The sequence below is a fragment of the Nelumbo lutea genome, chromosome 1 (assembly GCF_056320005.1).
Source record: "Nelumbo lutea isolate HS-2025 chromosome 1, American lotus-T2T, whole genome shotgun sequence".
Classification (NCBI taxonomy): Eukaryota; Viridiplantae; Streptophyta; class Magnoliopsida; order Proteales; family Nelumbonaceae; genus Nelumbo; species Nelumbo lutea.
In genome coordinates, this window is record NC_142684.1 from 77,332,053 (window position 1) to 77,356,827 (window position 24,775).

General features: G+C 40.8%; 1 protein-coding gene across 2 annotated transcripts; it reads right to left on the reverse strand.

The window, feature by feature from the left end:
• Positions 1 to 1,119: 1,119 nt before the first annotated feature.
• Positions 1,120 to 10,981, reverse strand: LOC148875509 (uncharacterized). Of its 2 annotated transcripts, XM_088966634.1 has the most exons (20): positions 10,559 to 10,981; positions 10,368 to 10,456; positions 10,137 to 10,246; positions 9,977 to 10,031; positions 8,709 to 8,797; positions 7,655 to 7,721; positions 7,504 to 7,566; positions 7,175 to 7,321; positions 6,954 to 7,047; positions 6,778 to 6,857; positions 6,588 to 6,663; positions 6,085 to 6,128; positions 5,620 to 5,687; positions 5,174 to 5,256; positions 4,884 to 5,041; positions 3,456 to 4,785; positions 2,936 to 3,219; positions 2,292 to 2,477; positions 2,034 to 2,190; positions 1,120 to 1,646 (listed from the first exon to the last, which is right to left on the reverse strand). In XM_088966634.1, exons 1-20 carry the CDS (start codon positions 10,668 to 10,670, stop codon positions 1,345 to 1,347), a joined length of 3,594 nt encoding a protein of 1,197 aa, XP_088822760.1. In that variant the 5' UTR covers positions 10,671 to 10,981; the 3' UTR covers positions 1,120 to 1,344. The 2 variants fall into 2 exon arrangements, with proteins under 2 accessions (XP_088822760.1, XP_088822759.1); XM_088966633.1 differs by lacking the exons at positions 10,137 to 10,246; positions 10,368 to 10,456; positions 10,559 to 10,981 and having other exon boundaries at positions 7,436 to 7,566.
• Positions 10,982 to 24,775: the final 13,794 nt, after the last annotated feature.

The window sequence follows — 24,775 nt, forward strand, 5'->3', positions numbered from 1 at the left end:
TACCCCCAAAGTTCAGGGTACTAAAGTTGAATTTTCCCAAAAAATAATGCTCATATTTTTAACTTGAACAGGGTAAATGTTTGCATCAACAAACATGTACGTATGTACCTTTCCTTGCGATCGTCAGTGATTGGTCCAAGGAAGAAAAAAATTTTAAAAAGCATTTAAAGATGGTAATTATTTGATTAGATTCCAAAAACAAAACAAGGGCAGTTCTTCATGAAGTTAAATTGAATGTGAATGGAATGCAATACATGCAATTGATTAGGTAAAGGGCATTAAATAGTGCATGGCGAAACATGATTCATGCAGCCCATCCCATATAGTTGCTATTAGACCTGTTCATTGGTCTGGCCAAGCCGGGCTCAGGCCATGCTTTCACTTTTCATTAATGAAATCTTCTTAGGCCAGAGAGAGAGAGAGAGAGAGAGAGAGAGAGAGAACCTGGTCGGGCAAAGAGAAGGCATACATTGAGGTGCTAGTCTGAGTTCACCGGAGAAGATAATGAGAAAAGGAAAGGCTATAGCTGCTAGCCTATGTTCGTTGGAGATTGCCGAAAAAGAAAATGACTGAGAAGGAACAAGGAACTGAGAATGAGAAGTGAAAACTGCTGATCCGTTCGCCGGAGATCACCAGAGAAGAAAACACTTGAGAAGACATGCTAGATTACTGATCCGTTGCTAGGGTTTTGGGAGTTTAAAAATTAGAAAGATTTAGGAAAAAAGTAAAAACATGTATGTATTAATATATATACATATATATTATAATAAATATTATATATTTATAATTATATAAAATAACTAGGTCAGGCCAAGCTTTTTTGAGAAATCCTGAGCCCAGCCCGAAAAACAATCGGACTTGGTGTTTTGGGCCCGAGGTCAAGCCTGCAGGCTTAACAATATGTCCAAGCCCGACTGTGGAGCGGGCTGGGCCGTCGGGCTACCCGGCCCATGAGCAGGTCTAGTTGGGATAAGGGATGGACGATGATGATAATTAAGCCATCCCCAAGTTTTGATGATTAAGCAAAATGAAACACTTGTACGAACATGTGAGAAAATTAGTCAGATAAAATGATATGATAGCTGCAAAGCTGCTAAACATCCTTGAGACGAACAAATATGATGAAGCCCAGAATATATTTTCCCTATACTCGGTTCAAATGATACATAACATGTTCCCAAGTTTTGGGTACAAAGCTTTCCGATGGGCTGTATGAATCTCTTATTTATGCCTATTCTTACACATTCTCAAACTTAAATAAATTTTCTCTGTACGCTTGTTTACCTACAAAAGAATGGCCAATATACGTTTTGGAAAACTTTACTCCCAGCCATAAGAAACTGATTATAGTTGAGTCCGCAATTGTGTCAACAGAGTCCGCATACTTTCAAGTTTCTGACTAAGTTGTTCAATATCCACAATATGTTGTTTTAAAGAAGATTCTTGACTTTGAGATTCGGCAACGAGCACTGAGCACTTGGTTTGCGAATCCTGAATTGCTGCCTCAAGGGAAGCCACAGTCGATTCCAGGCTCTGATGCGAGCTCTCACTAATCATTTTTGGAGTTGGTTCGAACTCGATGCTGTTGGCACTGTTCCTCTGGCTGAACTTCTCTGGAGTGAAAATCTTGTCCAAACTCTCTCTTCCTGCAAGTTGCTACATTATTATGAATTCTGAAACAATCAAGGCAAGGAAACTGAACAAATTTCAAAAAGAAAAGCATCCTACGATGGAATAAGTCCATGATCCATCCTCAAGAAACTGATCAACAGACATGTTGCCAACAAACTAATTAGTCTGAAGCCCAGAGGACTCCATTAGTTGGCCATATCTTCAGGCCAAACATAGGACAAATATATGGATGGCTAATATAGGCCAAACATGTGTTTGGGTATGAAGGTCATCTACTGCTTATTCTTGATTTTTTGGGGTTATGCTCGAACTGTCCCAAAAATATTGTCTAAATATTAGCAGGATTTTTTATTGATGGGATTCATGGGAATATAGAAGTTGTGTCAAAGACAATGAAATACCAAGATTTCTAAGTTGATCTATAGCCGCCTGGCCAACAGACGATTTGAACTTAAGTAAGCGCAGAACTCCAGCAGCTATTCGACCCATAGAGTCAAGTTCTGACTTGCATAGAAGAGCAAGATGTTGCAGTTCCCTTTTGGTTGCAACAGCTTCAATCTGCAAATTATCAATCCCAGAATTGATAGCAGGCATCAGTGCAATGCATTGTGAGAAATAAAATGAGAAGAACACACATTTGAAAAGCTGGGTTAAATTACCGGTTGCTTAACAGAGAATTTCATGTTTTCCACTGCCCACTTGGCCATTTCATTTTCCTCATTATCCTCAGAAATCACCATTTGAACTTCAAGATTAACCCCTCCTGAGTATCCAACTGCTCCTTTGATCCCTCTTGATGAGGTACCATCTTGGGGCTTCAAGGCTTGCAAACCCTCCACACCAACCTGCAGGTATTCTCACAAGAAATTAAGATAATAAATAAAAGATGAAGCATGTTAAAGAGCAGCTACTCAAGAGAAAGTGCAAGGATTTACTGAAAATGTACAACAAAAATTTGATAGAATGAATCAGGGACCAAATATAAGGAATATGATCATGCCATAACAGTGCAACCAAATATAACAAAAGGGATCCAATGGAGAGGGAGGCACTGAAAAACAGGATTTAGTAGGAAATATGGCTATATATATGCTTGAATGCCAGAGTAGGCATTCCTAGAAACTGAATGATGATGATGAAAAGGTGCATAAATCTGTACAAAAATTTTTAAATAGCTAAATAAATGAAACAGGCATACTATAAAGCATGTCAGTGTCAATCAAAACTCTATTGGCTGAAAGTTAAAGGTAATATCTGATCCACAAATAATCAAGCCTGAAAGTGAAACTAAACAAATGCTTACTTTGACCAATTCCACAGGGCATTTCTGTCTTCCATTTGATTCACTTAAGCCATTACCAACATGCTTTGGATTACTTTTTGCTTTCACATACAAACTCTGGAAAGTGGTATGCCAACACCTCTCTTCTCTTCCAACATCCTTACTGTAAAACCACAACCTTTCCGCCATTTCCTGGGCTCCTTCAAGAATAAACAACCAGTCTTTGAATTCTATGGTTACCTCCACATTATCTGGTATTCCCAGGTCTAGGAAACCATCATTTCCCCCATCTTCAGAGCTTCCATCTGCAAACAGAAAAGAATATTGAACAATTTGGGACATAAGAAATGTGTGTGAAATCAAAATACATTCCAATAACAAAACACAAATGAAAAGCTAATAAAAACTGAAATCAAATCATGGGAAAGGTAATATAAATGATGGAGCAATGCATAAATTTGTTTCTAGTAGAATACAACGAAACAGGCTTATAATTTATAAATGGAGATTCCTTTAACAAAAAAAATAATATCAACAGTACATTGTTCCACTTGATCATCCTCAACAAAAGATGATGTCCTAAAAAGCTTTGACAAAGGTCCAGAAGATAAATTCTTCAACCCTTTCAAAAGCCCCTCTCCAGGACCACCATCAGGCCCAAGTATACCAAAGCGGTGCAGCAGAGCTTCAGCATAAGTCATTCCACCTCCAAGGCATACACCAGAAACATTTGCCGACACAGTTAAACAATGACACTCAGAGTCTTCTGCATTTAATGGGATCACATGCACCATGCTTATCTCCAAAAATGGTAGTGCCGGGCATATGTCATGTGGCTGATGCTTCCTTCTGTTCTCAATCCAAAAGATAGCAATCATATTTGGGTACCCATTTCCATTCACCAGAAGCCCATGTTCAATGGATGCACCATTTTCATTTGGTAGGTTTCTCTCTGCATTTATACAATTCACCTGGACACTCTCCCAACGAACAGTGGACGATACTGCAATTGCACCACCTAGGGTTCTATGTGTAACTTTAATAAACAGATCTTCTCCAATGAACTGGACTAAAGGAATTCCTTGAATATCCAAGGAGGATTCTAGAAACCTAAGCTGGAGTCCATTCATTTCTAAACTCACAGCTGTATCACCAGGAGCTTTTTCCATCAGTTCTCCTCCAATGTATTTTCTTCTATTTCTCTTCTGTCTGTTATTTTTTCCTGCTTTTGCAATTTTTTCACCGACTCTACCAAAATAGGAATAAAGATCCAAAACAAAGAATAGATGCTCAACTGAAGTATTGGATATGATTTGTTTGCAAGCAACACCAATTCTGACAATGCCTCCAGGAGGAGGAACAGTCACCAGTGGGTTTCCATCAGCTGTAACCATAGCTGCCTCAATACAGGCATCATGCAATTCAACACATCTCCACAACCCCTCAGACCAGCCAACAGAACTTTGATTTTTAATTAAACCATTACAAGTTTCAAGAGACACATTAAGGTGTGAAGCTTGAATTGTCCACTTATTCTGACTAGCATCAATTGGTTGACCTTCCCAGAGACAGAAGCAAGCAGGATCCTTGTCCAAGTTCAGTAGCCTGAGTTTTAATGCTGGTGATTCTGAGAAGAACATGTCCTCAATATGAAGCCTTGCTCCAGAAAATGCACTTTGAAAAATATTGCTACTCTTGAATGAATGATTATCTGACTTCCCAAAATCCAAAGGTACAGTAAGATCTAATTCTTCAAGAGTGAATACAAAGGACTTAACAGAGGAATCAATTAAAACAGCACCAGGATTGACCACAATTCCATCAGATAAAAAGGAGGAGATCTTCAAACAAGATTCCTCCTGAAGGTTAATCTGAACAAGAATAAAATAAAGAGAAAAATGAGAAAACAAAAAAGTTGGTGTAAGACAATGGTAAAGAGACTTCAGATTGAAACTGTACTTCTATATACCATAAGAGGCTGGCAATTGATTACTGTTTGTGAAGCAGAAGATGGAGGGGCTGGTGAGGGTTTAATTTGAAGAGAATAGAGACAAATCAGGGGAGTTCCTTTATTTAACTTCCACCTTCGGTCTCCAAGAGGATAGATTGAGGGGCAAAAATTCATTGCTGCTCCAATAAAACAATGATATATATCAACTCCAAATTTATATGAAAACAAAATCTAGTATTAGCCTTGAAAGCTCACAGATTATGAATCATAGGCAGAATACAGAAGTAAATGACCCATTCAAGAGATACCAAATTCAGGAATAAGCACATCTTTTATAACAGCTTGCACAGATGGCTGCACCAAGGTACATGGAGGATGCGATAAGGTGTCCCTGCATTCCAAGCACGAGTTCCTAAGTTAAATTCCAGCTTAATGATACCATAAGTTGTCAATTAATTTTGCTTTAAACTTCCAGATATTGTTAATACCATATAGTAAATTTAGAATTCAGGTATTGAGAATAAGGTTAACATGTGTACCTATAAGCTACACACAGCATCAACTTTTATGCTATACATATCTCTGTCCACTTTAGGGTCAGTGAAAAATGCAAAGGTAAATTGTTTCAAGCAACACAGGATTCATAGCTAGGAATTGCATTCATTCTAACATCACTCATAGTCAAAACTCAAACCAAAATGGAAGTAGATATATTCAGACTAAAGCCACGGATATACAAAAGATACATAAATACCTCAGAAATAGGCCACCAACCATTATTTGAGACAAGGCTTTTGTATTTTCTCCATGCGATACACTTGCCTGCCATCAAATAAAGCCAAGTATTAGATGTCAAGGTACACTATAAAATAATACAATGCATAGGATAAACAAGAGAAAAGCATTGAGAAAGAAAAAGTAAAGGAAGTTAGAAACGATAGCCCTGTGAAGGCCATGAGAACTGTGTATATTAATTCAGTGTCCTAAATACCCATTTCTTTGCGAAATAAGACAACCAAGATACTGGAAGTTTACTAAAATGAGCTGTTAGTAGATTTTCCCAGTCCATGTCACAACTCTTTCTATGTTTGCTCAACAGAAATATGTATAGTAAATATATTCAAGATCGAAAAAAAATGTGTGTGATTATCTCTATTCTACGTCTTGATAAAAGATATATAAACAATTAAGAAAAAAATAGGCGGACCATGGATCCTACCCGGGAAAAAAAAAGTGACTGCGTCAAAAGCTCAAGTTGAAACTCTGCAAAATAAATTAATTTCATTGGATAAATTTCTTTTGGAATACAGTTCACATAAAGATTGGAAGAATTAGAAAATTAAACTTAGCTTCTGGTTGTGATGCAAATCAGAAAAAAAAAAGTTTACAAGTTTACTGGCCACTACAGAATATGTGAGAATCTGGAGCTGGAATGCAAATATCATATAATATAATTACTTTTTTTTTTTCTGATTCTAACAAATATTTGTAAATATCCTTCCAAAGTCCAGCTTACTACCAAGAGTAATAGAAAAAAATCAACATAAAAGTGATTCAGTCAATAAGATAAACAACCAAAAAGAAGAAATCCTTAATATATCATTCTATAGGAATTCATACAAGCAAGTTAATTTGGTGATTTTGGTATAAAAGTAAACAAAGAAAGTTCAGAAAAAATATAATATTGAAAAGAAAAAACAATTTCAAGCACTTGTCACCAACCAGCATCTTTAATGCAGAGGAATATGTGATCAACAACAATAGAAACAAGAGATCTTCCGGCTGCCTCTGTACATTGCTGCAAATCAAGAATAAGGACCACAAGAAAGTAACTTAATTGATTATGCTTAATAAGACAGCAGAATGAAATATTTCTAACAATATCCTAAACAGAAACAAGAACACAGAACACCTGTTGAGCTTTTGGGCCCACATCTTCTCTATTGAGACATACATATAATCCCGTCAAAAAACGCAATAAAGCACGTAAACCTGCTCACACCATGGCATGCTTAATCCATTATCTAGTGATATACTTAAAACTGCACAACATTGACAAAGAGGGGAAAAAATATAACTTTTTCTTACCTGGTTCACTTAAGGCAGGACAAACAGCTTCTGTGATATGCAATTGAACCTCAAGCCCTAATGGACTGTTTAACTCTGTCCTTTGAATTGTTATCTAATCATAACAAAACAAATTAAGAAAAAATAAGAATGCTATATCCATAAAATTCTAGGCAAAGTTATTTAGTCCCACAAAACATAGGTCAACCAAAAAAACAGTTGAAACATCAAATTTGCGTTACATAAGCCTGTCCAGAAATCCCTTCAAGTAACCGTTCTCCACCAAAAAACACCCGCTTTGAATCATCATCATACTTATTTGAATGAGCATCAGTAAACATATCGGGATGAGGTAAGAGGTCAACAGATAATGATCTCCATTCGAGTTTCTGGCAGCACAGAAAAGCATATAGCATCAATAGGTAGTACCATACAGAAGAACAAGATAACTTTTCACTAGTGCACAACTGCATATACAGCACCAATATGGATAGAAAAGTTACCATATTTGTGGTAGATTAAACCATTAGCAATGCAAAGCAGAACACCGCAGAGAAGACCAGGAACTTACTTTGAAGACATAAATGCATTTCTTATTATTCGAGAAGTCCCTTGCTTCTTTAAGATTCACAACCTGTTACTAGAGGAAATTAGGAGCAATTCTTACAAATACAACAAAAAACTATCCAAGTAATCAGTACGAAAGTAATCCAAGAAAATACCTTCCAATTTTCATTTGTTGTGTACAGCAAAAGGTTCCGTATTGTGATAGATGCCATAGGTGATGCACTGGTCATAAAGGAAAGAATGAGAAACGACTGCCCATAATTATAAGCAAGATGCTATTACCCAATATTGGTCCTGGCTTTCCGGGGCCTTGGGAGGGGTGGATACAGACCTTAGAATATCAACTCATACTTAAAGTACACTTCAACCAATTCTTTGACAATCGAAAACTTCATGGGTAAAAAGAGATTTTGCTTTTGGCTGTTTCACCCATGTTGCAACTTGCAAGATATTAAGAAATAACAAAATTGTTACTATGGAAACTTTGTTACACAAACTACTGATGGTAAAACACTCTACAATCAAGGGATTACAAATATACCATATAGAATAATTATGGTTAAAAACCAAATGCATTAGAGCAAGAAATAACAAAACAAATTTAAAATGGGAACGTGTTGCTTTAATTCAGATCTTTTGCCACAAGGACTAAAGAGAATATATCTTTAACAAAAACTGCAATCTGTTCTTAGTTATGAGAAGTTTCTATATTTACCCCATCAAGAAAAGTTAAAGCCCATAATTAAAACCTTAATGACTATAGTAGCTACAGAAGAATAGCTTGGCCCTGATGAGAGTTTTCTAATAGAGAGGCTACTCTCCTACCAGAAAATAAAATAATAATAATAATAATAGAGAAACTACTCTAGCTGCAATATGGTTAGGGAAAACACTTTCACGGAAATGTCAGATGACTGTAATTACAGACCAGAGTGTAAGGTGTGAATATTTACAAAAAAATAAGAACAAAAAATTATTATATGCCCAACAAAATATGCAATAACAATATGTAACCATCCAATGGGTTAAATGTGTGATCATTTGATGAAAACTAAATACAGTTAGTGTTCATTAACCAAACAATTCAAAACATTGGTACAATTCATGCAGCTGCAACCCTCAGCCTACATGAGAGAGAAGGAACAATAGTCAATAGATAACAGCATAGATTGATAAAAATTTTTGTGGTAAGAGGTAATAAGGTATTACCATGTTGCACCTCCTTGGCTATGAGCACCAGCATGAGTTTCAACCAAAAGATTGACAGTACCCACTTCTAAAGTCATTCCATCTGCAATCTAAGTACAAATAGAAAGCCAATGGTTGTCATTCAAAGATAAAATAAAAGTACAGAAGAATAACAGATTAAACTTCTAGAGCAACAAAGTTAGATCACAAATGAAGCTTCATGTTAAGAGTAAGGAGTAACATGGTGCAAGTTGAAGGTCCTTAAAGGACAAAAAGGCAAAAACACATTGCTTGGAATGTCATTCTTTAATGGAAGATATGGCCTTAGACAAGAACGGAGGAATAGAATCCAGATCACTCTTAGTTATGATATTGCACCTGGTGATCAGTCTCTTGGTAATACTTGTAAAACAAAATAAATATGAGAAATAACCATTAGTGTTGGAAAAGAAATTATTTCTTAGAAGAGAAAATAAAAATCAGCAACCATGTCATGTAAAAATCAACCTCTTTTGTAAATCTCAACATTCCTACTGCACATCTCACCGTTACATAAAGTGATAAAACCAAGGGTATCAATTATTTCTTAGAAGAGAAAATAAAAATCAGCAACCATGTCATGTAAAAATCAACCTCTTTTGTAAATCTCAACATTCCTACTGCACATCTCACCATTACATAAAGTGATAAAACCATGGGTACCAATTCCCCCAGTAAACGTGGACTCACCTAAACCCAATACAAGATAAATCTTCTAATAAGTCCTGGACAATAGTAATAACTTCTAAAGGGAAACTTCCAGTAGTTGTCTGTGCCACCCACTATTTCTTGTTTTGTTAGTGCTTCTCATGAAAGCAACTTAGTATGATATTGAAGTAAATTTAAAGACCATGAATGGAAAATCTTGTACCTGTGATGAAAATAATCTTACATATAATTCTTAGTAACTAGTCAACCAAGGCCATATTACCACATGGGACCAATTACCATTGGATAAGCTCTCACTGTCCCTATGACATGGGATACGATTAAAGTAACATGCAGACACATTATTTACTTAATTAATCATTACATTGGTTTATCCATATGTTGCCCTACATATAGCTAAGTCTGTCTATGTCAAAATAGGTAACTAAAAACCACTTGTTAAGGAAAGGTAGTTTATCCACTCAAAATGTTAAAACGACAACCTATAGAATTGTTAAGTTCTCGATTCAATTATTTCACAAGAGAAACTGGAGGTGATGAACATTTAACTCATTTCCAATTTCCATGGAGAAAAGTCCTACCTTGTCTGCAAATCCATAACCGCTACCTTTCCCAGAGCCACTAGACGCCTGGGAGCTGCAGGAGGTATAAGGAGAAGTTAGAAATTGGAAAGTAGTCGTATTAGTCTAAATGCTAGTCCAATCACTAGTGAAACCCCAAGTAAAAACGTAATGGCATTGCCTGTTTGAGCTCTTCGCATTATTGGAATCCGACTTCTCCTCCAGAACTACATCGAGTCTATCAATTTGAACAGCGATCGGTTCCGTTTGCACATTACTAACCGACGGAAGCTGAATAACACATCGACTGAACACAATTAGAAACAAGAGAAACATCACAAACATATCAAATAACCCAAATTTAATCCAATTTAACCAATCGATATCAAACGAACTGCAGTTCTCAACCAACCTTTATCTCTAGTTTTCCGACTTTTGCAGTCATAACATTTAATGCTGGGGGTAATCCAAGACTAGCATGTAAAGCATCACCATTTATATCTAAAAATTACAAAAATAATGACTAATTAATCCTTTTCTTATATAATTTGTTTTCAAATCTAAAGTACAGAATTAAGCAAAGAAAAATGATTGGTTTCATGCCTAAATTGGATAGCTGAACGGTTCGACCCTGCAACTTGAACTGGTCTCTGGAGAAGGATTTCAACCAGTACTTGAGCGTATACTCCAAAGCACGAGCCAGTATCGATTCCATCTCCAGCGAATGAAAAAAGTGCAGTAACAGTCAGCGGATTCTACGGCTCTAATGTAAATCCAGGAACTTTTCCTGTAGATCTGACAAGAAGAAATAATTCCTCCGTTGCAAAACACGAAGCCCTACTCAAGAACAGCAGAGGATACGGAGAGGGATGATGCCACCGGAAAACCAGAAACCAAGGCAGAAGAGATGGTTTCGGGATCCCGGTTTGGAAGACGGAGAAGAAGCGATCGTCTGTCTGCATGGGTACTGGCACTTTTCAGGAGGAAAGGAATCCGAGAACTGGGACGGGGAAGCGTGTACGTGTCAGATCGCACCAGCCTTAGCCGCGCGTGTGTAGGAAGGAATTAGAATTGCATCGTGGGTACGTGCGAGGTAAGCGTGCATTGGATCTCTCTTTATGTCAGAATACGAACGAGGAACTGATGTGGATTTGTCAGTTTGTTCCTTTCCAAAATGGCCGGTTATTTTTCCGTCATTTACTAAAACACTCTTATACTTTCACAAAATGACTAAAAGCTACCATATAATTTAGGTTTTACAAAATATCCCCCTTAGTTTGCAATTGATTTGCTTAATCGACCTTGATATAGACTGTTTTTAAAATTACCTCTAACACTTTATATTGGGCTTTTAAAATAAATTATTGTTTCATTTTCAGATATACCACACAATATTTGGTTTTAATAGAATGAAAAAGAAGAAAAAACAGTACATCCCAATTCCCGGTTATTAATTTACAACATTGTCTTCTTTCTTCAAATAAATAAAGTTAATTGAAAAATGCCCACATTTTATTAGGGGGCAAGAGTCACATTTCCATTTATATTTTTATAGATTAAATTGGTGTCAACGGATACTAAAGTCAAAATTGTCATTTTCACTTAAAAAGGTCAATTAAATAAATCAGTTAGGAAGTATTTTAGTAAAACATAAACCACAAACCAGGTTTTAATAAATCCATTAAACTATAAAGGATGTTTTAATAAATGACCTTTTTTACTCAGGCGTAGCTACATGGACTGTATGTCTGTATGGGTGGCGATGGGCACCCAATACCCGCTATAACTGACAGGCCCACAATCGATCCACAAAGCCACGGCCAAAAAAAAAAAACGTTAGCACATTGTTAAAAAAAGAAAAGTGGAGATTAATGCATCAATCATTCATTAATTTATTTAAGGGTAAATTTTTTAAATTACCCTTATGGTTTAACTAATTGATTAAGTGTACCCTTATTGTTTGAAAACTGACTAACACTATCCTTACTGATTCTGATAATTGACTAACTCTTTCCTTACTGTTAACGTCCCATTAACGGAAAGGCAAAAAAGACTATTTTACCCTTTCTTATTCTTCAAAATTTCAAAATAAAATAGAGAACGGGGAGAGAAACACTTTTTGATTCCGATCCATACAGAGTGTAAAAAAGAACAAATAAAAAGAGAGAATGGCAATTTTTCAACTCATACCTTCCCCATCTTCAACTATCACTTACAAATGGAGAGAGAGATTCCCTAGCTCGGTCCTTTCTTACAAAAAAACCGATCATTACGGTTTTCTTAGAGCTGATCTTTTGGAAGGTTAGGGGGTGTGGTGTTTCGTGAGATTAGCCGAAGGTCGCTGCTGTGCTCGCAGTTGGACAGAGAGGATCCGCCCCAACTCTACGTCTGTGCTCACATTAAACTGGAATTTCTTGTCGCTACTTAGGCATGAGCAACCTGATTTGTCCTTCTCCATTTATCCCTTCTCTTCTCTTCCTTATTTTCCTCCTCTCCACTTTTGCAATCTCTCTCTGCTCATCTTCACTTCTGCTACCATTTCTACTATGGGTTTGAGATTAGAAAGTTGTTTTTTCAAGTTCTACTACCGCTTCTAAGATCTCTACTACTGTTAACATCTATAGTGACTCTCATCGGGGTTATCTCAGATCTGGGTTCAAATACATGACAATCATTTCTTTTCTCTTGGATCTCCATTGTCGTCGATCTCTCTAGTGGCTCTCATAGGGGTTATCTCAGATTTGGGTTTCTCCAGAAAACATTACACCGACTCACCCAAATCCAACTAAGGAGAGAGAGAGAGATTAAAAGTCAATATGATTTGATGATTTCAATTGTCCGATTAAGTTTGATGATATATTAAATCAGTGTCTAATCTTTTCTACTCTTTGAAAAATAACCAATAATTTAATAAATAGGTGGTTGCGCACAAGCTCTGGACGGTGAAGAATGCAAACCAAATCATAATAGTCAATGGAGGTTCCATTATTGAAAATGGATCTCACAACGATCTCATTAACAAAAAAAATGGTCATTACGCAAGGCTAGCAAAATTACAGAGGCAGTTTAGCTGTGACGATTTTGAACAAACATCTGAATTATATCGTATGTCTTCATCGATTGCAAGAAGCAGTGCTAGCCGGTTAAGTATAAACAAGAGCCCCGCTTCATTCATGTCACCGTTTCCTATCGAGAATCGGTTACCTGTGTCTTATTCCCCTCCATCTTTCACTCAGCTTCTGCTGTTGAATTCTCCTGAATGGAAGAACGATGGTCATGGGAAGCCTCTCTACGATTATCCTTGGCACAATCCAATATGTTTACGCCATAACCATCGGTAGCATGATCTCTGCCTTTTTGTCCAGAGCCACGAAGAGATGCGCACATGGATCCGAACATACTCCTTAGTCTTCTCCTCCCTTTCCCTCATCTCCATACTCCTTAGCAGTTGAGGTTTTTGAGGTAAGAAATTAGAAAAGAGTAGATCTTTGGTTACTCTGTTTCGTTGCTTTCTTTTGAATTTTCTTCTATTTTTTTTTGTCTATTTGTCATACTAGAAGCTTTTTAAAAATGTTGAGTTTGTCAACAAAGAAACAAGTAGAGAAAATTTGCCCTGTCATATGATTTATGGCAGAAATGCTATGACGAGAACGGGAAAACTCGTTGTAAAGCAGCGGTCAATGTGCGGGCAAGAGAGAGAGAGAGAGTGGGGGAGGTTTGATAATGGAGAGAGAGACAGAGGCGGAGGGAGAGGTCTTAAAAGAGAGAGAGTGGGGGGGCGCTTAGGGTACGAGGGTAATATTGGGTTTTAAAAAAATTGTATTGGTCACGTGGGGTCACATGTGCATAGATATTGACAGAGTATTAACGAACATTAGCGATAAAGGTGTTAGTCAATTGTTCAAAACAATAAGGGTAGTGTTAGTCAAATTTCAAACAGTAAGGACACACTTAGTCAATTAGCTAAACCATAAGGGTAGTTTAAGAAATTTTCCCTTTATTTAATTCTACAATCAACAAAAATTCAAAAAAAATTGGTGAGCATTCTTTTCTTATTTTCGATGGTACATGAATTGATTTGAAGTAAGAAATTGTTATTGTTGTTGTCACTGGTGGTATTATTGAATTAACCATTTGCAAATGGGTACTCTCTTTTGAGAATCATAACAAACGAGCTCACATGTGAGGCACGTGTGATGTTGGGAACACAACATTTAATTGGTCCCACATGTTGATCTCATGGATTTGGACCATTTTACTTTCCATGTACTAGATGTAAGAATTTGTAAAACTTAGGTCCATTTGGTTGGTAATCAAAATCAGTATCAGAATGATTTATTCCCATACTCTGTTTGATTTAGATAGAAATGGGAATGAAAATTAAAATCAGCAAGAATGAGATTTCATTCCCAAAGAAGGGGTAGGGAATGGTCATTCCCTTAAATGGGGAAATGCCATTCCAGCAGAATTGAGAATGGGATTCCAACCCAATCAAACAGTTGGAATTGAATTAACCCATTCCAGACCCTTATTCCCGCAAACCAAAGGGTGCCTTAGTAAATGGTCATCCAATACTTATGGACCGATTATTGCCTTTCAATTAGCCTCTATGGGCTTTTATGTGCGGAAAGGACTTTGGGCCTCCAGCAATGTTCACTGATTTACTAAGGCGAAAGTATATCACTCTTTACAGTTTATTCTTTTGTTTTTTCAATTGAACTGATTGTAGTATCTGCATTGTCTATTCCCCCTTGTCTTTCAGTCAATAAATAAATAAAAATAAATAAAAAACCCTTAATAATAGTTTATTTATTTCTTTTAAATTTCTAAATTAGCAATAGAAGCAAAATTATAAAATAAAAACATAATCAAATGCAATAAATGGTTTCTTAGAGATTCGTCATTCAGAGCACCATTAGTCTCAAAGTTCATTACTTTTGGACAGAAAGCAATGAGAGAGGCATACTCCACTTTTGCATTTATGACATTGTGAGATTTTAATTAAATTGAAGTTAAATAATAAATTTAAAAAATGAAAGATATTAACAACATTTACCAATGCGACATTTTCCGATGCACAATACTATATGCAACCTGATCCCATCCAGTGTGATGTAAGAGCCCATACCCAAACCTATTAATACAACAACTGGCACCACAAACCCTCACCGTCATGACTCAGATTAAGGCCAAACCTTAAATACATTGCTTAAATCATCAGTGGAAACCATCCCACGTCTAATAATATCAAACACCGATTGAAATGCATCTCTCTGGCATCTTATTTGGCAACCAAGTAAAAGTAGATTCTAAGACCAGAGAACATAATGAGAAAAACAAAAAAACAAAGTTGAAGAGAGGCCAAAAATATAAGTAAAAAGAAATAAAGCCAACAAAAATAAACTATCAAACGCCAATAAAAATAGAGAACTGTATTTATTTATTTTTTAACTTGTAAATTATCAATAAAAGCAAAATTATAAAACAAAAATATAGTCAAATGCAATAAATAGAGTAACTAGAGGTTTCTTGGTAGTTGGCATGACCTCCAATGCATTCCGTTGGACTGCAATTGAACACAAAAAACACCTTCGTCCGTGTCCGTGGCCACCGCATCTGAACCCAACTTCCAAAAAAGGGCAGAGATCTGCCATCACCGATGCCAGAAACCATCCCACGTCTAACAATATCCCTCGGACTACAACTAATCGAGCACAGAAAATAGTGAAGGAGAAACATCTTGTCACACTTGTGCAACCGAAATCATCACTTGCGCCATTATTCACCATTATCAATAATCAAACTCTCCAACACAAACGGAACTAAAGAAAAAATTCAACAAAAAATTGCAAGCAAAGCCAGAGAAAAAAGGCATAAGTGTCAAATAAAAAACTGAAAGATAACAGTAGCCAAACTTAGTTGAATAACGAGGGAAGGGAGCTCACAAAACCAAATCTTAACAAGGTTTCATAAAACAATTAAATCAAATTAACATTCAAATTCAAACAAAACATTCAAATAGTCAAATAATTTAATAAGAATATGAAGAAATAGATGAAAGAAAGATATGAGAGGCAAATGAGCGAATAGGAAAATGGCATTAAGGAGCCAAGAGTCGGCAAAAAAACTTCTAAAGAAACTGATTACCGGCAAAGATTAACTACCAAATACGACAGACAAATAAACTAAGCTTAAATAGCATAGAAATGAGTACAAATTTTAAAATAGCAGTAAATAAAATTAGTTTAAGAAACATCAAATGAAGTTAAAGCTGCAAGAAAAATATGAAAGGAAATGGCATACATAATTGCTCCCAGAAAGATAAAGCAAAGCAAGCGTATCAGGTTAGCAAAGCCAAACCAAAAAGTATAAGCATTAATCAAAAACTGAACAGGACAACTGGTACGGAGAATAGGAGATTAGAAAATTTAATACCCCTTCCGTTAGAACAAAAAATAGCCGATAGAGGTATAAAGGCCAATAGAAAATAATAGAAGACTAGAAAATAATAGAACACTGTCCACCATCACCAATGATCAAATACTCAAACACAAACGGAACTAAACAAAAAAATTGCAAGAAAATCAATAGAAAATAGCATAGGTGCCAAATAAAAAACCAAGGATAACAGTAACCAAGCTTCGTCTTATTTGGGTAGTTGCACGAAGCGTGTCCAACAATGCAAGTATGTCCATCAGGTTTCCACAACATCCTACAAAACAGCGACAAAATAAATAGTAAGAATAAAATCCACCACACACTTGATCATGAACCCAACATCTATGTCTACACTCACCTCTCATCGGTGCACAGACGTTTCACATCATGGCCTTCCCCTTTTAGCACGTAAGAGATGCCTCCCATGGACCGACCAGAACCAGCCGAGTGCCCCGGCCATGCGACTTGAGGGCATGATCCAGTGCTACTAACTTTGGTGGGGCCATCTCATCGGGCAACTCCTAGTCCCCAAACATACAAAGGCCTGTCCTGGCCTACCTTGGCCTGGACGTCGCACGGGTTTCTTCCGCTGCAGAATTACCCTCGTGATAGTTGGTATCAAAGCGAACTAGTCAATTGTTGCTGCAGTTGTCAAAGCAGATTAGCCTAGAACCAGTTGAAGCGGTCGTCACGACAAGCAACACATCATGGGGTGCGGTCCCTAGGCACTTCCACTTGGGTTCAAGCAAGAGTTTACATCAGGCCTGGTAAGAGGCCATTCATTTGTGTCCCCATTCCAATGACCCCAAAATAGCGCCCTTGTGGGGGTAGACACATTGGTTGTTGTGCTCATGCGGGGGCAGACGCGTGAATCTTTTCGTGGAAGGCATATTGTGGTGGTTTGAGTGGGGGAATGCCATGCTTTCTCATGGACATCAATGGATGTTCATTTTAGTAATATATATTAAATATGTTATATAATTATCATATATTATAAGTTCTTGTACTATTTATATTTCAATTGGAGACTGTATTTGAACAATGTCTTTGGGATACTTTAATATATAATCTTTGAATTAATAGCTTTTGATGAAGGAAGATTTGGCCCAACCTCGTAATCACTCAACACGTGGAAAGACAGCAGCTCGGCACAACAATACGACCAAAGCGCGAGCTCCGAAAAGAGGAACTCGTGGTTCAAACTCCCCACAAGGAGCTCGTGCTCCCCCTTGGACCCCGAGCCTTACAAACACAAAAGGAAACAACCCGAACTGGCTTGCCTCACAGCAGTTCGGGCCACACCTCTATCCGAACTCAAGACTTCACCTCGCACACCACTCCAGCACTTCGCCTCCGGGACGTCGAACTGGACAACCACACCATACCTGACACCAAAGGAGTCCGTATCTCGAGGCGGCGCAACTGACACTTGACAACCGCATTCCAACGGCCACCTGCCACCGCCATCTCCAGTCACAGAGATGGCTCCGACAAAGAGAGCAGTGGCGGTTTTGCCCCAGTAGAGGTGAGGACACCCGAACTGGCAGAGGTGCAGGTAATCATACCCGACCTAACAAAAACTTATGAGTGAGTGCACGAAGTGGTTATAAAAGGCTCTCTACCCCCCAAGAGATACTCACTTTCTTCCCCGTTTCAGGCACCTTCTGCTCCAGCCAGAGGCAAGATCGTTGACAGCTAGGACCAGCCGAATTGTACTCCATCAATCGGCATCGTCTGTGGGAAAACACTTCTAAAAGCCTCCCTCTAAAACTCTTATAACCTCATTTTTCTAAGAAACCCCAACACTCATGGCTTCTTCTAGCAACATTGGACGTAGCACGGAGATGAACGCCCCCGGGGAACAACTTCAGGTCCCCGTGGTGTGCATCGAACAGTTCACCATCCCCCTTTCGGTGGATGGGATCCCCAGCCTGAATGCGCCACGAATAGTGGCGCCGGTGAACCTACCCGCCGTGAACGTCCCCCTTCCTCTCCCTGTCGAGACAACCTTTACTGAACCAATTGTTGTCCCCCTGGCGATTAGCCAGAGCTAGTTTGATGACCTAATGCAGTGCATGCGGGCAATGCAAGCCTAGATGCAGCAGTTCCAGCAGCACCAAGTACTGCACCACCTCTCTCAATATCACTATCAGCAGCAATTCCCCCAACTGCCTATGAACCAACCGCAGCTTCCACCTTGGCACCCTGCTCCAAAGCCGGTTAAGACTTCCCCTCAGGGTGGACGCCATCACCGAGGAGAAGCCTCCCAACTTCAGAACCCCCCTAACAGCCATGCCTCATCCCCGGGCCGAAGGGAAAGAAAAATCACCCCCGCCTCGCGGCTCGCAGGCGGGTCGGGAACCTCGATCGCAAAGTCAGCACCTCAGCGCTCCAAGCCTGAGCTCCCGCTCACAGAGAACCGATTCAGCATCCTAGTAGCAGACCACCAACATTCCGGGCCCATCGAGCTCGGCAACACAGAGGCCAGTAGTGCTAGTACCAGGCCCACTCAACAACGAAGGCACCGGTGCAGTCGCCGAACTGCCACCCATGTCCTGCCCGAGCTCAGAGGTAAAGAAGAGACAAGCTTGAGCGAGGTAAAAGCTGCCCCTATTCTCTCAGTTCCTTCCCCCCTCTCATCAGAACTCCTTGCAGTCCCCATGCCCAGAGACTTCAAACTCCCCCTTTAGACAAGTATGATGGGTCCTTCGACCCCAATGACTACGTCGATGCCTTCCAATCCCAAATGTACCTGGCAAGGGCCAGTGAGTCGTGCATGTGCGTGGCCTTCACCACCACCTTCAGGGGGTGGCCTGCACCTGGTACAGAAACCTGGCCCCCGGGTCAATAAGAAGCTAGACCCAGTTCGTGTAGATCTTCACCACACACTTCGTTACCAGCAAGCGATGCCCTAGAACCGAGGAAAGCATCTTCAGGGTAGTCCAGAGGGAAGGAGAGTTCATTTGGGGCTACATCAAGCAGTTCAATGATGCGTGCTTACAAATACCGTGACTGAACCCCGCAGTACAACTTGCAGTGGCCAAGAGAGGAGTAACACACAAGGAGTTCAAATGGCACATGGTAGCCAGCCAGCCCATGACCGTGGTCGAGTTCCTCAAGCTCGCGGATAAGTTCATGAGAACAGAGGAAGAGATCAACCAAAGGATCGAAGGCGGGATCGAGAAAAGGAAAAAAGAAGGCGAGCCCTCCAACCTAGATGACAGAAGAAAAAACCCGGCCCAGGAGGCGAAGCCAAGCCAGCCGTCCCGAGCTCCCTTAGCAGTTCGGATGGACTACACACCCTTAAACACAAGGCGGATTGAGATCTTGATGACGATCAAAGACGCCCCATACGTAAAATGGCCACCTCACTTAAAAGGGAACCCAAGCGAGAGAAATAAAAATTTGTATTGTGGTTTCCATAGAGATCACGGTCATAGTACCGAACAGTGTAATAATCTTCGAGACGAGATAAAGGGACTTATCCGTCATGGGTACTTGAAAAATTTTGTATAACATAATAATAATAATTATAATAATAATAATAATAATAATAATAATAATAATAATAATAAGACAGGTCGGCAAGGGGAGCACGGAAGAGATGCCTCCGAATCTAGTAGCAGGCCGGCCAAACCATCGCAAAGATAGCCTCTGGAAGAGAGGCCAGTTCGGGGAACCATCCACATAATAGTGGGAGGTTTGGTGGAAGCAGATTGTACTTCGGTAGCGGCCTGGACGTCAGTTCGCGAAGCGGCCAGAGAAGAACAAAACCCTCCAAAGAGGCCGAAGGTGGAAGAACCGATCTTCTTCACGGAAGATGATGTGCGAGGTGTCCACTACCCCCATGATGACGTGCTTGTCATAAAACTAAGGATCAGCGACTTCGAAGTCAGGCGTGTGCTTGTGGATTCAGGTAGCTTGGCAGACAACCTCTTCAAGTCGGCATTTGACTAGCTTCAGTTGCAGAGAAGTGAGTTGAAGCCCGCGAACACTCCTCTGGTGGGCTTCAGTGGAGAGGAAGTCAGGCCCCTTGGGAAAATAACAGTACCTATAGAAGTCAACACATGACCTTGTGCAGTCAAACTCAACCATGATATCCTGGTGGTCGTGACCCCCTCCCCATACAATGTCATAATAGGGCGGCCAATTACGCATGTCCTTCGGGTAGTGGTCTCCACCTACTATCTGGCAATGAAGTTCCCTATAGACTTCGGTGTGGGGGTAGCGCAGGGCGACCAGATTGTGTCCCACAAGTGTTATGTTGCCGCCCTGAAGGGAAAAACCAAGGCGGCCGATGACCTCGAACTGGAGCGGCCTACAGAGCAGGGCGAGGAACGAGCTTCACCCACAGAGGAAACGATCACAATCCCAACTTCGGCTATGGACCCGGCTCGAATGCTACAGATTGGTGCTTCCGTCAAGGAGCCTCTACGAACTGAACTGGTGAGTTTCTTACTTCAAAATTTAGACATTTTTGCATGGTCCGCAGCCGATATGCCCGGTATTGACCCTAGCCTTATAACTCGCAAACTTAATACTAACCCTATAGTCAAACCCACTAGATAGAAGAAACGCAACTCAGCCCCAGAGCGCTAGAGGGCGATCGACGAGGAGGTCGAAAAGCTCCTCACAGTGGACTTCATAAGGGAAGTTCATTACCTGAGCTGGGTAGCCAACCCAGTGTTGGTGAAAAAGGCAAATGGCAAGTGGCGCATATGCGTCGACTACACCAACTTGAACCGAGCTTGCCCGAAAGATTGCTTCCCCCTCCAAAGAATTGACCGCCTAGTGGATGCGACCTCAGGACACGAGTTGCTAAGCTTCTTGGACACCTACTCAGGCTACAACCAAATCAGGATGGACTAGTCTGATGAGGAAAAAGCAAGCTTCATAACCGAGTTCGGCCTGTACTGCTACAAGGTCATGCCCTTTGGGCTGAAGAATGCTGGGTGACCTTCCAAAGACTTGTGAATAAGCTATTTCGGCCCTTAATTGGCACAAAAATAGAATGTTATGTAGACGACATGGTCGTCAAGATGCAGTTTTCGCAAGAATTAATACAAGACTTAGATTCTGTCTTCCAAATTCTGCGTCAATTTAGCATGAAACTGAACCCAAACAAATGTGTCTTCGGTGTCACCTCGGGTAAATTCTTAGGGTACATTATCAACCGGAACGGTATTGAAGCCAACCCGGACAATATAAAAGCCATCCTAGATATGAGAGCACCCCGAAAAGTAAAAGAGGTTCAGAGGCTAAACGATTGCATAGCCACTCTGAGCCGCTTCATGTCCAAATCGGCAGACTGTTGTTTGCCTTTCTTTAAGGCAATCAAAGGTAAAGGGTTCGAATGGACCCGAGACTGTCAGCTCGTGTTCGACGAGCTAAAAATCTACCTTGCTAGTGTGTCGATCTTAACCAGGCTCGAGGAGGGCGAGGTCTTAGAACTATACCTCTCGGCAAGCGACGAGGTGATCAGTTGGGTACTAATAAAAGAAGTAAATTGGGTCCAGCGGTCCATCTATTATGTTAGTAAAATTCTGCAGGGAATAGAGACGAGATACCCATAGATAGAAAAGCTAGCATACGCACTAGTAATCGCAGCTCAGAAACTCTGCCCATATTTCTAGGCTTACACTGTCATCGTCTTGACTGACAAACCTCTGAGGCAAGTTTTACTCAAGCCTGAGGTTTCCGGTCAGCTGACGAAGTGGGCCATTGAGCTCAGCGAGTATGACCTCCAGTATAAGCCACGAACTGCTATTAAGGCCCAAGCCTTAGTAGATTTTATCGTCGAGTGCACGTTCAGCCTCGAAGTCCCTAGGCTGGTTGAGCCCAAGATCCTCAGTTCGGGTAAGCCCGGAGCTCCCAAGCCAATAGAGTCTGAACCCCGTGAAGTAGCAGCCAGTGTGGCATCTCTCCTGGTTAGGACAAATGCGAATCGGGATGAGAAGCCCTGGATCCTTCATGTAGATGGCTCCTCGAACCAGCAGGGCAGCGGGGCTGGAATAGTGCTACAAGGCTCGGGCGGTACGAAATTGGAATATGCATTACGCTTTGAGTTCACAGCATCCAACAACGAGGCGGAGTATGAGGCATTGATAGCCGGGCTGAACCTAGCGCAAAAGGTAAGAGCAAAACACATAGTTATCTGCAGCGATTCCCATCTTGTGGTCAACCAGGTTACGGGCGAATACGAAGCATGCGAGCTAACTATGATCGCCTACTTGACAAAAGTAAAGGAGGCGCTGCTCAACTTCTAGTCACACTTCATCAGGCAAATCCTGAGGTCAGAGAACACTGAGGCCGATGCCCTGTCCCGGTTAGCCAGCATGAGTCACAACACCATGAGAACTGTGTACATAGAGGACTTACCTCGGCCTAGCATTCTCGGTGGGGCAGAGGAGGTCACTCCCATCCTTGAAGCAGAATCGAGCTGGATTGACCCACTCGCTTCTTGCTAGATGGAACCCTCCCCCCAAATCGCAATGCAGCCAGGAGGGTGCAGCGCCAGACAGCCAAATACGTCATAATAGACGAACGACTATACCGACAACCCTACATGCTCCCCTACCTGCGTTGCTTGCGACTTGTCAAAGCCGAGCTCATACTCTACAACACTCATGAAGGTCTGTGCGACGGACACTTGGGAGGCAGGGCCCTCGCCCAAAAGGCACTTTGACAAGGGTACTACTGGCGAATGATGAAGGCAGAAGCCGTCGAGCTCATCAGAAAATGCGACAGGTGTCAGAAGCATGCCAATATCCACCATCAGCCTGCCGCCAACCTCAAGTACCTCACCAGTCCATGGCCCTTTGCGCAATGGGGCATCGACCTCCTGGGGCCATTCTCGCCAGCAATAGGTGGGAGGAAGTTCCTAGTGGTGGCGGTAGATTACTTCACAAAATGGATAGAAGTCGGACCTCTGGCAACAGTTACAGCCCGAAATGTACAGAACTTCTTTTGGAAGAACATAGCATGTCACTTCGGGTTACCTCGGGTACTGATCTCCGACAATGGCAAGCGGTTCGAGGATATCAAGTTTTAGAAATGGTGCCAAGATATGGGAATTCGACAGAACTTCACATCGGTCGCACACCCACAGGCAACCCACAGGCAAACGATCAAACAGAAGTAATGAACAGAGTTATCCTCCATGGACTAAAAGCGCGACTAGACCGGGCTAAAGGGTTGTGGGCTGACGAGCTACCAAGTGTTCTATGGACTCATCGAACTATGAAAAAAACCGCCACGGGAGAAACCCCCTTTAACCTCACCTACGGCACCGAAGCAGTAATCCCGGTGGAGATCAAAATACCTATACTGCGACTAGAAGCATACGACGATCAATCAAATGGAGATGAGTTACGTACCAACCTCAATCTACTGGACAAGGTAAGAGACCTCGTATACATCCGGACCACAACTTACTAGCAAAGAGTAGCTCGGTACTACAACACCAGAGTAAAAAAGCGGAACTTCCGCGTCGACGACCTGGTCCTCCGTAAGATCATGTCACCCGAGCCCGGCATGGGCAAACTTGGACCAAATTGGGAAGGGCCCTACCGAGTAAAGAGCGCGCTCGGGGGGGCATACGAGCTCGAAACCTTAGAGGGCAAACAAGTACCCCGAGCTTGGAATGTCGTTAACTTGCAATGATACTACCTATAGATCACCAACCAAAATGGACCAAGTCGATTCCAGAGCCTAAGGGCTAGGATGCCGGGCTAACAAATACCTCGACATGAGCACTAAGCGAAGTGCCAACAACAAGCTAATAGGTGCACTGGCATATGGATAGTTTAGCAATATGGTCAGTTAAGAAGAAAGAGCAACAACAACACTTAACCGAAAGAACATTCCATTGCAAGATACTTTGTTTACATTCCGAAAAAAAAAAAAAAGAAAAGCAAGCTCACAGGCACGGAGGTACTTCTTCACCATCAGAAGGCACTTCGACGACACCCGAAGGTCCTGCCTCATCCTCAGAATCCGACTCATCGTCAGCAGCGCTGGCCATCTCCTGAGTAATGCGCAAAATGGTTATGGCGCTAATATCAAGCTCGGGGTACGTATTCCGGATCATCCACCGGCTCAGTTTAAAGCCCCGTTTGTACAAGCCCACCATTAGGTCGTCAAAGCACAGCGAGGCGATATATTCATTGACGACCTTCTTTTTGGCATCCTTGATGCCTTGAGAAAAGATCTCCATCCTCTCCCTAATATCCTCTTGAAGGTATTCAACCTGATGCTGCAAGTCTAGCCTCATGTCCGCCATGTGCTTCACCACAACCCCCATGGCCTCGGTAGCTCTTCGAGACCTCGCCAACCTGGCCTGTGCAGCATGAGAAGCCGCCTCAGCAGCTCGGGTAGCCGCCT

What these genes read in the sequence shown, in the direction of transcription:
- LOC148875509 (XM_088966634.1), bottom strand. Translation starts at nt 10,670, where the DNA reads ATGGAATCGATACTGGCTCGTGCTTTGGAGTATACGCTCAAGTACTGG. An exon ending in TCGGAAAACTAGAGATAAAG is followed by an intron (nt 10,247 to 10,367) that starts GTTGGTTGAGAA and finishes TGTGTTATTCAG; the next exon opens with CTTCCGTCGGTTAGTAATGT. An exon ending in AGATCAACTTAGAAATCTTG is followed by an intron (nt 1,647 to 2,033) that starts GTATTTCATTGT and finishes AGCAACTTGCAG; the next exon opens with GAAGAGAGAGTTTGGACAAG.